Source organism: Leuresthes tenuis, unplaced genomic scaffold, assembly GCF_036924035.1.
Source record: "Leuresthes tenuis unplaced genomic scaffold, fLeuTen1.0.hap1 SCAF_6, whole genome shotgun sequence".
In the NCBI taxonomy this organism is placed as follows: domain Eukaryota; kingdom Metazoa; phylum Chordata; class Actinopteri; order Atheriniformes; family Atherinopsidae; genus Leuresthes; species Leuresthes tenuis.
Genome location: NW_027325360.1, coordinates 773,928 through 787,309, shown reverse-complemented (window position 1 = coordinate 787,309; position 13,382 = coordinate 773,928). Strand labels below are relative to the sequence as shown.

The window sequence follows — 13,382 nt, the reverse complement described above, 5'->3', positions numbered from 1 at the left end:
TAATTACAGGATCTGATTATTGAGATTAGTTATTGATTCTTAAATCAGAAGTAGATATTCATCCATCTGACTAACGCTGAGGTGTTTTGCTCTGAAGTCTCGTTTAATTAAATTTATACACTTTACTTCTTTCTTTCCAAACTCCAGAGGTCAGATTATTTTAATCCCTGATTAAATAGTAATCTGAAAATTCATTTTATTTATGCAAAATCTAAAAATAATAAAATAAAAACTTAACCACATTCGATATTCGGCCAAGCGTTTGATTTTTATTCGGCTTTAGCCACACATTTTCTATTCGGAGCATCCCGACAATTAGCGAAGCACCTCAAAGAAATAACCGAAATAATCACGTTCTGAAGACAACAAACAGAACAAAGTTATGTCTTTGCAAAGTTCGGCTGAAGAAGTCTTACACAAAGCTCCGTTTATCACAATAAACAGCAGAACCTTCCCTTTCCCGAAGTATTCCTGGTTTCTCTGTGACAACTGAGTTATCCGGTTCTGAAACAGATCAAATAACGTTTGTGCGTCCATTGCAAAGACTAAAGTTGCGTCCAAAAGACTGCAGACCACCTGTGCACGGCAGCCACAGTGCGCATGCGCGACGGACACTAAGCAGGTTATATGTCCTGGTTCTGATCCCAGTTCAAACTGGTCAAATGTTAGTAGTGGTTTATTTTTATTTATTACTTAAACATGTCACTGGGGTTTCTTTGTAATGTTCAAATGTTTTTAATAAATGAGTGTGTTGAAGTACGTTCAATTTATTGGTTTTTTATTACCGTGGTATTGAATATCGTGGAATTTCACTGGTATTGGTATTATATATATATATATATATATATAATATATATAATATATGGTACTACTAAATGTCTGGGATGTGACGTCCCTAACTCACATTATTCCACAGTTACGCACAATACTTTGAACTTTATGGGATGTGAAATGAACGAATTATTGATTCTGTTTTTACCTTCTGAGTTTACCTTTAATTAATCAGTTTTTCACTTCCTGTTGGAGTTATTGCAGTATGAAACATTCTTTAAAACATTCTTTAAATGTCTCAGGCCTCGTCCGTTTGGATCAAACAGACACAGAAACAATTAACCAGATGATTAAGAAGCTTTATTGTCATAATCAGAGTGAGTATAGTCGTCATCTTCCTCAGTCCTGTTGCTATGGGCCTGCGTGCTGGACTGCGGGAGGCTGTTGACATGCAGCAGAGCCGAGCAGGCGGACAGGAGAGGAGAGGTAGGCAGGCGGACAGGTACTGAGGTAGGGGGGACACGGGTTGGCAGACGCACAGGTGGGGACAGGTAGCTATTGTGTCGTTTACACACAGGTAGGCAGATGCATTACAAAGCTTATTGGCTGTCATCCAGAGGCTCCGCCCCCCTCTCGTCTGTCTCAGCCAATCCAGTGTGAGGAGGGGCTGGCTCTGCAGGCTGAGGGGAGGGGTGTGAGGAGGAGGAGGATGAGGAGGACAGAGAGAGGGGGAGGTCAGCGGGTTGTTCTGTCTGTAGCCTTCCTTCTCCGTCCGCCTCTCCTCCCATCAGCCTTTCCTCCGCCTGCCCCCCCCCACGAGACCCTGCAAACTGCAGGTGAGGCAGGAGGGCAGCTGGCGCCTCCTTCTCCCTTTCCTTCTCGCCCGCTGCCTCCCTCTCGCGTCGCTCGGCGTACAGCGGAGCCTCCAATCCCAGGTAGGACGAGCTAAGCTGCCGCAGGTCCAGCTCATAGGAGCCTCCTCCAGGCTGCGCCGCCAACTCTCCTCCTCCGGCTCCGCCTCCTCCTCCTCCGGCTCCGCCTCCTCCTCCACCTCCTCCTCCATTTGCCCTCTTGCTCTTGCGGGGGTGGGAGGAGGCTGAGGCAGGGAGGCCGTCAGGGAGCAGCGACTGGATCTTTGGGAGCCAGCGTTTCCGAACCCTGCGGGCGTTGGTGCACATGTCGGCGGCGATGACGTTCATCTCGCTCTCCTTAAAGTTCGGAGCAAAGTTCTGACAGTACACTGTGGGGGGGGCGAAGAGCAGCTGTCTCAGAATTCAAACAACACAGAAACTGTGAGTGTGCACGTGTGTGTGCATGTGTGCATCTCACATTTGACGGTGTTTAGCACTCGGTTGTCCAGCGGCTTTCGGCTCGGATCATTGGTGGAGGAGCGGATCCCTGTCCCGCAGCTATTGGCCAGCGTGTTTCTATGGAAACCACAACAAGCCAATGAGCACCAATAGAGCGTTATGTGCCTCTGCGTGTTATTTAAAGCAGCTGATGATGTCACAGCAGCTGATGATGTCACAGCAGCTGATAATGTCACAGCAGCTGATGATGTCACTACAGCTGATGATGTCACTGCAGCATGATTTTACAGCTGATGATGTCACTACAGCTGATGATGTCACAGCAGCTGATGATGTCACAGCAGCTGATGTCACTACAGCTGATGATGTCACAGCAGCTGATGTCACTACAGCTGATGATGTCACAGCAGCTAATGATGTCACTGCAGCTGATGATGTCACAGCAGCTGATGATGTCACTGCAGCTGATGATGTCACTACAGCTGATGATGTCACAGCAGCTGATGATGTCACAGCAGCTGATGATGTCACTACAGCTGATGATGTCACAGCAGCTGATGATGTCACAGCAGCTGATGATGTCACTACAGCTGATGATGTCACTACAGCTGATGATGTCACAGCAGCTGATGATGTCACTACAGCTGATGATGTCACAGCAGCTGATGATGTCACTACAGCTGATGATGTCACTACAGCTGATGATGTCACTACAGCTGATGATGTCACAGCAGCTGATGATGTCACAGCAGCTGATGATGTCACTACAGCTGATGATGTCACAGCAGCTGATGATGTCACAGCAGCTGATGATGTCACAGCAGCTGATGATGTCACAGCAGCTGATGATGTCACTACAGCTGATGATGTCACAGCAGCTGATGATGTCACAGCAGCTGTTTGACGGCAGAAAACTTTTTTACTGAAAATTCATCAGATTGACACAAACACCTGATTTTTTTATGATTTACTGCATTGATCCGAAAAACCCGATGATCTCTCATCCAGTCAAGTGTAGAAATGGCTGCCCGCCTTCTGGAGGTGAAGTTCTGATCCAGATCAGTCTGGATTTAACAGAGACCTCTCCATAGATAAAGTTCGGCTAAAGCTGGAGCTCAGGCCTCACTACAAACACCGTGAGGGACGTGGTCGTACGCCTCCTTCCAGTCCGTAAAACACTGATTGTACAAACTCCCTCTCAGCCTCCAGCTCAGCTCATCTCTCAGAGCTGGAACACCAGCTTCAACTAGACCCGATTTCCCTCTAAACTCAGGCTCACAGGTGGGTGGAGCCTATCCCAGCTGTCACTGGGCCAGGGGCGGGGTCACCTGGACAGTCCATCACAGGGACACACGCTCCCTCCTCGGTTCAAGTCAGAGTCACCAGTTAACCTGACAGCAAGTTTTGGGCGGTGGGAGGAAGCCGGAGAAATCTGGTCGTCTGGACTGATGATCTCTGCTGTTCTTTATAATCAGGTTTCAAAAGTAGCTCAGTTTTACATGTATTTGGGTCCATGTTGGTTCTGCTGATGTTGGAACATGTAAACATCTGCATCTGACAGGTAAAAACATAGCATGAGTCTTTATGCTAAACTCACCTGTCGAAGAAGGTAGCGAGCAGCCTCCTGAGCAGCACCTTATGTTTGACTCCGGCACACAGGTGGCAGTTCATCAGCTGCCCGCGCGTCATGAACACACCTGAACCTGAGCGGGGACATCAGACCGTGTCACATAACTCACCTCCTCAGATCAACGGACTAACTCCCCGTTACCGTGACAACACATGTCTGCCGCCGTACCTGCCACCAGCTCCACCTTCTCCCCCGGGTCTCCCTCCGTGTAGAGCGACGGGTGGCAGCGATACCCGATCTGATTGATCAGGCTGGCTGGCAGCGCCATGTTGTCCCGGCCAACCAGAACGCAGGGCCGGCGCTCGTTAGCCAATGGGAGGGGCAGCATCTCCAGCTTCTCCTGGACTGAGCCAATGAGAAAGCAAGCAGGGTTAGAAAAGTGAACCTAATGAACTTAGGAACAAACGAGAGTCTGAAGTTAAGAAGAAGACGTCCTGAGCCCAGGGGCTACGTGTCCGGGGTCTTTTTCAGGTGACTCTTAATGTTTAGCATCAGGAAGGCAAACAACAACAACAGAAAACTACACAAAAAGAAATGTCCCGCTGCGGTTTTGTGAGTTTTGTGCACGTTGGCATCAGCGACAGCTGAAGGGACTCACTGAACTGGTTTCCATGGTGACCGTAGATGTGCTGGTAGAGTCCTGGGTGGACAGCGTTGCTGTAGTAATCCTCCTCCAGCTCCTCCTCAGTGGGGGGGTGAGAGGGAGGTGAGTCCGTGGGGAGACTGGAGCCTCCTGGACTGGAGCGCCCCCCACCTGCCAGCAGGTAGGTTTGCAGCCCAGGAACCAAACCCCCGGCTGCACTGAGGTAGCACAGAGCGCTGCTCCTGGAGGACTGCAGCTCCCCGACCAGCTCCACCCTGAGGGCAGAGGAGACCGTCTTTACACAAATGGCAGCTTGGGCTCCTGCCTGCCTGCCCCCTTTCCTTCTGTACTTTACTAAAAGCTTAAATCAAATGTCAGATTGTTTTCGGACACTTGGATCCAACTGGTGTAACGGTGATGAGCACAGCTGCATTTTGTCCAGGGTCACATCTGGACAGCTGTCTCTGGGGCCTGAACTTACTGATAACTGTGTCAACACACGTCACATCATTACATTTCTCCGTGATCTGGTGCCATCACCATCTTTCAAACACCTGAAGACCCTCAAAGGCAAAGCACAGGTTCCCAAAAACACACAAAATATAACAAAATGATTCTTAAAGAACAGCCAACACATTACAGACGACAACAATGACCAGAAAGAGTCCCAATAAGTCCACAAAGACACAAAAACAACTGGAAATGCAATCAAAACCGCGAAGATTATCACAGAAAAACAAACTTCATAAAAATAAAAAAATTTTAAAAAAATACATAAAAAACAACAAAGCAGCAGAAATCTCTCAAATCAACTAAACATAGAAGCCATGAAGGTGTTGCCTGTTAGCTTGTTTTTGGGGGCCTTTTACTCCTAAGAGTCTAATGCCCCCCCCAGCCTCCACTTCACAGAGCAGGTGCCTGTTTTCCTCCCAGGACTCCTCCCCCACCTGTAAAAAGGAAAAGGTTTGGAGAACAGGTGTCTGCTCACCTGGCCTCCTCTCCTCCTCCGTTCTCCTCGGCAGGAGGACTGTCGGCTCGCTCCTGCTTGATCCTGCTGACGGCCAGCAGCAGCTCCTCCGGGCTCAGGGTCGGCTGGTCCGGGCTGACATCCTGCAGGGGGGGGGCGCCGTGCTGCTGCTGCACCATCGGGGCGTCGAAGCCCCCGAGCTCGTCTGCTGAGGTTGTCTGTGATCCGTTGAGGTTTATTTAAAGTTGAGAGAAGAAACACAGTCAGAACTGCACACTAACATGAATCTGACTCAGCATCTCCCCAAGAGAGCTGCAGTTCCACTGATGTCCACTAGAGGCTGCTTCCTACCTGAACTGTTGAACCCCCACCTGGACTAAACTAGCTCTGTTGATCAGACTCACCTGAGAGTCACAGCACAGTGGGGAGGAGGAGGAGGAGGCCTTCATCATCATCAGCTCCATGCCCCTCTCCACAATGTTCTGGATCTGCAGGTAGCCAGCGGTGTACATGAGCACCAGCTGCTCGCTGGCAGCCATGCTGAGGCGACCGGTGTAGCAGAAGGACAGAATCTGCTGGAAACATGTCGGTGTCACCGAGGATGGCAGCTCGAACACCGCCTGGGAGGACGAGGAGGAGGAGGAAGACGAGGAAGACGGGTCGGCTGCAGAGCTGAACAGGTCTCTGAAGTAGAGGGAGGAGGCGGCGAGGACGGCTCGGTGTGCCTTGAAGGCCTGACCCTGCACCAGGATGGAGACGTCGCAGTAGTGGCCCAGCAGCCGCTGCTCGTTTAGGCTGCCCAGTACGCTGCTGCCGAAGTCGGGGATCTCCACCTGCAGCAGCCCCTCTGACATGGTGGAGGCCGTCAGTCAGGGGGGGGGCGGGAGAGCAAGTGACAGAGCGTTTGGGAGGGCTTAAGTGTCTGGGATGCTGCAGAAAACTCCACCAAAATGTTTCACATGATCCATGAGGTCAGAAGTCAGGGAGGTTCAGGTCTGAGGTGAGAGGAGGTGGAAGATCATCAAGAGGAAGGCCAGCTCTGTGCAGAGAAACAGCTGCAACAATGATGAGAAAGTAGGGTTTAAAGCTTCAGTTTCACGCCTTCTCAGCCACCTGCAGGAGAAACTGAGGAAACATTCATCACAGCTCTCTGCTCGCTTCTGTCACTTCACACATTCATTGATGAATAAATTAAAACCATCAAACATTTAAAACCTCCTGTCAGCCTTTCTCAGTGACAAAGTTAAAGATGCACAGTTACACATGAACTTTGAGCCTAATTCTTCCTCACAGTTGGATGAGATTCCTGTTGCTGCTGTCAGAAGGATGTGAGCCGGGAACAAGATGCTCAGGATGATAGAAAAGTGTGAGCTGCTAAAGCTAATTCTAAGTGAGCAGGACAAACAGGCGACATTTTTATTTCAGAACAATTCACTTGCATCAACTACTTTGGTCTCTAATCATCTTATTGAGACACGAGCACTTCTTTACGCCAGTTAACATCCACAAAACGAAAATGGAGAGAGCTCTTTAATCTCTGGGACATTGTATCATACCTGTGAAGACGCCTCTCAGTCACTGAGTTTATTGTTTGCTGACTCAGACCGGAAACGCTGGTGAGTCACAGGATTTTAATCTTATCAGGTCAGATAGGCTTTGAACAGCTGTATACATTCCCTAAAGTGGATAAGAAAGTACTTTTTTGAGACCCTGAACAGCCAATCAGAGTGACCTCTCACAGAAACAAAATAAAATTGATGGTGTCTGACAATGCTGACGAGATAGACAAGAGGAAAAGGTAAACATTCACTGCTGCTCCAGACATTCAGGATGGCCAATGGTTGGTTTGGCGTTTCAGTCCAATGAAGTTCATCACAGCCTAATAAAGTCACCTACAGGCCTCTACAGTCTGTTACAGTCCAGGATAGTTAAGGAGAGTCATCTAAAGTCCTCTACAGTCTGTTACAGTCCAGGATAGTTAAGGAGAGTCATCTAAAGTCCTCTACAGTCTGTTACAGTCCAGGAGAGTCATCTTCAGTCATCTACAGTCATCTATTGTTCAGGATAGTTAAGGAGAGTCATCTAAAGTCCTCTACAGTCTGTTACAGTCCAGGAGAGTCATCTTCAGTCATCTACAGTCATCTATTGTCCAGGATAGTTACGGATAGTCATCTAAAGTCATCTACAGTCTGTTACAGTCCAGGAGAGTCATCTTAAGTCATCTATTGTCCAGGATAGTTAAGGATAGTCATCTAAAGTCCTCTACAGTCTGTTATAGTCCAGGATAGTTAAGGATAGTCATCTAAAGTCCTCTACAGCCTGTTACAGTCCAGGAGAGTCATCTAAAGTCATCTACAGTCTGTTACAGTCCAGGATAGTTAAGGATAGTCATCTAAAGTCCTCTACAGTCTGTTACAGTCCAGGAGAGTCATCTTCAGTCATCTACAGTCATCTATTGTCCAGGATAGTTAAGGATAGTCATCTAAAGTCCTCTACAGCCTGTTACAGTCCAGGAGAGTCATCTAAAGTCATCTACAGTCTGTTACAGTCCAGGAGAGTCATCTTAAGTCATCTATTGTCCAGGATAGTTAAGGATAGTCATCTAAAGTCCTCTACAGTCTGTTATAGTCCAGGATAGTTAAGGATAGTCATCTAAAGTCCTCTACAGCCTGTTACAGTCCAGGAGAGTCATCTAAAGTCATCTACAGTCTGTTACAGTCCAGGAGAGTTAAAGATAGTCATCTAAAGTCCTCTACAGTCTGTTACAGTCCAGGAGAGTCATCTTCAGTCATCTTCAGTCATCTATTGTCCAGGATAGTTAAGGAGAGTCATCTAAAGTCCTCTACAGTCTGTTACAGTCCAGGATAGTTAAGGAGAGTCATCTAAAGTCCTCTACAGTCTGTTACAGTCCAGGATAGTTAAGGATAGTCATCTAAAGTCCTCTACAGTCTGTTACAGTCCAGGAGAGTAATCTTCGGTCATCTATTGTCCAGGATAGTTAAGGATAGTCATCTAAAGTCCTCTACAGTCTGTTACAGTCCAGGATAGTTAAGGAGAGTCATCTAAAGTCCTCTACAGTCTGTTACAGTCCAGGATAGTTAAGGATAGTCATCTAAAGTCCTCTACCGTCTGTTACAGTCCAGGATAGTTAAGGATAGTCATCTAAAGTCCTCTACAGTCTGTTACAGTCCAGGATAGTTAAGGATAGTCATCTAAAGTCCTCTACAGTCTGTTACAGTCCAGGAGAGTCATCTTCAGTCATCTACAGTCATCTATTGTTCAGGATAGTTAAGGAGAGTCATCTAAAGTCCTCTACAGTCTGTTACAGTCCAAGAGAGTTAAGGATAGTCATCTTAAGTCCTCTACAGTCTGTTACAGTCCAGGAGAGTCATCTTCAGTCATCTACAGTCATCTATTGTCCAGGATAGTTAAGGAGAGTCATCTAAAGTCCTCTACAGTCTGTTACAGTCCAGGATAGTTAAGGATAGTCATCTAAAGTCCTCTACAGTCTGTTATAGTCCAGGAGAGTCATCTTCAGTCATCTATTGTCCAGGATAGTTAAGGAGAGTCATCTAAAGTCCTCTACAGTCTGTTACAGTCCAGGATAGTTAAGGAGAGTCATCTAAAGTCCTCTACAGTCTGTTACAGTCCAGGATAGTTAAGGATAGTCATCTAAAGTCCTCTACAGTCTGTTACAGTCCAGGAGAGTAATCTTCAGTCATCTATTGTCCAGGATAGTTAAGGATAGTCATCTAAAGTCCTCTACAGTCTGTTACAGTCCAGGAGAGTGATCTTCAGTCATCTAAAGTCCTCTACAGTCTGTTACAGTCCAGGATAGTTAAGGATAGTCATCTAAAGTCCTCTACAGTCTGTTATAGTCCGGGATAGTTAAGGATAGTCATCTAAAGTCCTCTACAGTCTGTTACAGTCCAGGAGAGTCATCTACAGTCACCTATTGTCCAGGATAGTTAAGGATAGTCATCTAAAGTCCTCTACAGTCTGTTACAGTCCAGGAGAGTTATCTAAAGTCCTCTACAGTCTGTTACAGTCCAGGAGAGTCATCTTCAGTCATCTACAGTCATCTATTGTCCAGGATAGTTACGGATAGTCATCTAAAGTCCTCTACAGCCTGTTACAGTCCAGGAGAGTCATCTAAAGTCATCTACAGTCTGTTACAGTCCAGGAGAGTCATCTTAAGTCATCTATTGTCCAGGATAGTTAAGGATAGTCATCTAAAGTCCTCTACAGTCTGTTACAGTCCAGGATAGTTAAGGATAGTCATCTAAAGTCCTCTACAGCCTGTTACAGTCCAGGAGAGTCATCTACAGTAATCTATTGTTCAGGATAGTTAAGGATAGTCATCTAAAGTCCTCTACAGTCTGTTACAGTCCAGGAGAGTCATCTTCAGTCATCTATTGTCCAGGATAGTTAAGGAGAGTCATCTAAAGTCCTCTACAGTCTGTTACAGTCCAGGATAGTTAAGGATAGTCATCTAAAGTCATCTACAGTCTGTTACAGTCCAGGAGAGTCATCTACAGTAATCTATTGTTCAGGATAGTTAAGGATAGTCATCTAAAGTCCTCTACAGTCTGTTACAGTCCAGGAGAGTCATCTTCAGTCATCTATTGTCCAGGATAGTTAAGGAGAGTCATCTAAAGTCCTCTACAGTCTGTTACAGTCCAGGATAGTTAAGGATAGTCATCTAAAGTCCTCTACAGTCTGTTACAGTCCAGGAGAGTCATCTTCAGTCATCTAAAGTCCTCTACAGTCTGTTACAGTCCAGGATAGTTAAGGATAGTCATCTAAAGTCCTCTACAGTCTGTTATAGTCCAGGATAGTTAAGGATAGTCATCTAAAGTCCTCTACACCCTGTTACAGTCCAGGAGAGTCATCTAAAGTCATCTATTGTCCGGGATAGTTAAGTATAGTCATCTAAAGTCCTCTACAGTCTGTTACAGTCCAGGATAGTTAAGGATAGTCATCTAAAGTCCCCTACAGTCTGTTACAGTCCAGGAGAGTCATCTACAGTCATCTATTGTCCAGGATAGTTAAGGATAGTCATCTAAAGTCCTCTACAGTCTGTTACAGTCCAGGAGAGTCATCTTCAGTCATCTACAGTCATCTATTGTCCAGGATAGTTACGGATAGTCATCTAAAGTCCTCTACAGTCTGTTACAGTCCAGGAGAGTCATCTTCAGTCATCTACAGTCATCTATTGTCCAGGATAGTTAAGGATAGTCATCTAAAGTCCTCTACAGTCTGTTACAGTCCAGGAGAGTTATCTAAAGTCCTCTACAGTCTGTTACAGTCCAGGAGAGTCATCTTCAGTCATCTACAGTCATCTATTGTCCAGGATAGTTAAGGATAGTCATCTAAAGTCCTCTACAGTCTGTTACAGTCCAGGATAGTTAAGGATAGTCATCTAAAGTCCTCTACAGCCTGTTACAGTCCAGGAGAGTCATCTACAGTAATCTATTGTTCAGGATAGTTAAGGATAGTCATCTAAAGTCATCTACAGTCTGTTACAGTCCAGGAGAGTCATCTTAAGTCATCTACAGTCCCCTACAGTCTGTTACAGTCCAGGAGAGTCATCTACAGTAATCTATTGTTCAGGATAGTTAAGGATAGTCATCTAAAGTCATCTACAGTCTGTTACAGTCCAGGAGAGTCATCTACAGTCATCTAAAGTCCTCTACAGTCTGTTACAGTCCAGGAGAGTCATCTAAAGTCATCTTAAGTCATCTATTGTCCAGGATAGTTAAGGATAGTCATCTTCAGTCCTCTACAGTCTGTTATAGTCCAGGAGAGTCATCTAAAGTCATCTTCAGTCATCTATTGTTCAGGATAGTTAAGGATAGTCATCTTCAGTCCTCTACAGTCTGTTATAGTCCAGGAGAGTCATCTTCAGTCCTCTACAGTCTGTTACAGTCCAGGAGAGTCATCTAAAGTCCTCTACAGTCTGTTACAGTCCAGGAGAGTCATCTTAAGTCATCTACAGTCATCTATTGTCCAGGATAGTTAAGGATAGTCATCTAAAGTCCTCTACAGTCTGTTACAGTCCAGGAGAGTCATCTAAAGTCCTCTACAGTCTGTTACAGTCCAGGAGAGTCATCTAAAGTCCTCTACAGTCTGTTACAGTCCAGGATAGTCATCTTCAGTCATCTACAGTCATCTATTGTCCAGGATAGTTAAGGAGAGTCATCTAATATACATGTTAGGTTATTTGGTGATTCTGAATTGGGTCTGGGGGTGAGTGTGAGGGTAGAAGTAGTTGTGTTGGCCCTGCAATGGACCAGCATCCTATCTAAGGTTTACCCCACCTCTCACAGCTTGGCTCCAGGGACTCCAGGCCTCCAACAACCCTGAATTGGATGGAGAATGGATGGATGTAAAACACTCAATCTATAGTCCACAACAGTCTATGACAGTCCAGCAGAGTCGTCTAAAAAAGTCCCACACACTCATCTTTATTCCTATACAGTCCATTAAAGTCCACTACAGTTTAGCACAGACAAGGATTGCCAACAACAGTTTTCTACTGTCCTCTACAGTGCCCTACATTTCATTGAAGTCGTCTAAAGTCCCGTATTGTCCAGGAGAGTCCTCAACAGTCCTGAGCAGTTGTCTAAATGTGACTTCAGTCCACTAAAGCTCTGCAGTCCCAGATAGTCCGGTATGGACCATTCAAGTCCTTTACAGTTCTCTATACATCACTGCACTCTTTTACAGTTTATTACTGTCAAGGACAACCAACTGTGGTCTTCTGCAGTCTTCTAGATTACATCATGGTCTTTTACAGGATAGATTACAGGATCCTCAACAGCTCAGAAAAGTTCTTTAGAGTTGACTTCAGCCCTCTGAAGCTCTACAGTCCCAGACAGTCCTATAGAGTCTATCACCATCCTTTACAGTCCTCTATTGTTCCCTACAGCCCATAGTTCACTATAACGCCTGCTACACGTTACAGTTTATTTCTGTCAAAGATAAAGGTCTTCTACTGTTCTCTACATTCTTCTACATTTCACTCAATTTCTTTAAAGACGTCTATTCTCTTGTAAATTCCTTTACAGTCAACCAAAGTCCACTACAGTCTGTTACAGTTTATCAAAGCCAACTCTGGTCTTTTACAGCCCTCTACAGTGTTCTGCATTTCACTACGGTTCTCTTCTATCGTCCAGGATACTCCTTTACATCTTCTACATTCCAGGAATGTCCTCTGCTGTTCCGAATTGTTCTTTTTAGTTGGCTTCAGTTATCTAAAGCTCTCTATAGTCCGTCACAGTCCACTCCAGTCCTCTGTTACACTGACACAGGCTACCTTGTTCCTGTAGAGTTCACTTCAGCTTATTGTTGTTTACAGACAGATGGACAGCAGTCAGATGGGTGGCAGGAAGACAAGAGTGTAAACAGAGAGATGGAGACAGTGTAAAAAAGAGACAGTCAACACTTTCAGACAGAAAGAGGAGGTACAGTTAGAGGAGAATGGATGCTCCTCACCTTCTTCTGCTCCTCTTCTTCCTCTGCTTCTCCATGCAGCAAGCAGGACGGCTGGCTGGGAGAGGTTTTCTTCTTCTCCTCCGCTCAGTCAACGCATCGTCTGGCGTGTCACAGGAGGGGAGGCGGGGGTGGGGGGAGGCAGAGATACAGCAGACAGCCGAGGAAGAGGAGGAGGAGGAGGAGGAGGAGTCATCTGAGGACACGCAGGGAGCTAATGCGGCTAACTGCCCTGCAGAGGCTGAGGAGAGACGGCATGCATCACCGCTGCAGAGACGACAGGAAAACATGTGGAAACACACACACGTGCACACGCACGTGCACGGATGTGTGTGTGCGAGTGTGTCTGGATGAGAGAGTGCGTGTGTTTGTGTGTGGCATGACTTGGCCAAATGCACAGCGCTGCATTGCAGTGCCGAGGCTGAGTTGGCATGCCGAGTACATAACGTGCATACTGCGACTGTGTGCCAGCCTCACGCGCGCGCACGTGCACGCACACACACACACTGCAGCTTCATATTCACACACACACACACCTCGGTTCAGTTTCTAACACAAGCTGCTGCAGACAGATTGTCTCAATTTAAACTTCTCAATTCAATATGAAAGAGAAACAGAGACAGGTGG

General features: G+C 46.3%; 1 protein-coding gene across 3 annotated transcripts; it reads right to left on the bottom strand.

The window, feature by feature from the left end:
- Positions 1-1,121: 1,121 nt before the first annotated feature.
- LOC140309305 (nucleus accumbens-associated protein 2) lies at positions 1,122-13,114 on the bottom strand. 3 transcript variants are annotated; one of them, XM_072387128.1, is made up of 10 exons: positions 12,759-13,114; positions 12,580-12,604; positions 11,582-11,623; positions 5,666-6,316; positions 5,283-5,479; positions 4,310-4,569; positions 3,880-4,056; positions 3,679-3,784; positions 2,101-2,198; positions 1,122-2,011 (listed from the first exon to the last, which is right to left on the bottom strand). In XM_072387128.1, the coding sequence occupies exons 4-10, from the start codon at positions 6,113-6,115 to the stop codon at positions 1,371-1,373; spliced, it is 1,929 nt and encodes a 642-aa protein (XP_072243229.1). In that variant the 5' UTR covers positions 6,116-6,316; positions 11,582-11,623; positions 12,580-12,604; positions 12,759-13,114; the 3' UTR covers positions 1,122-1,370. The 3 variants fall into 3 exon arrangements, with proteins under 3 accessions (XP_072243229.1, XP_072243231.1, XP_072243230.1); XM_072387130.1 differs by lacking the exon at positions 12,580-12,604; XM_072387129.1 differs by lacking the exons at positions 11,582-11,623; positions 12,580-12,604.
- Between the last annotated feature and the right edge of the window lie 268 nt (positions 13,115-13,382).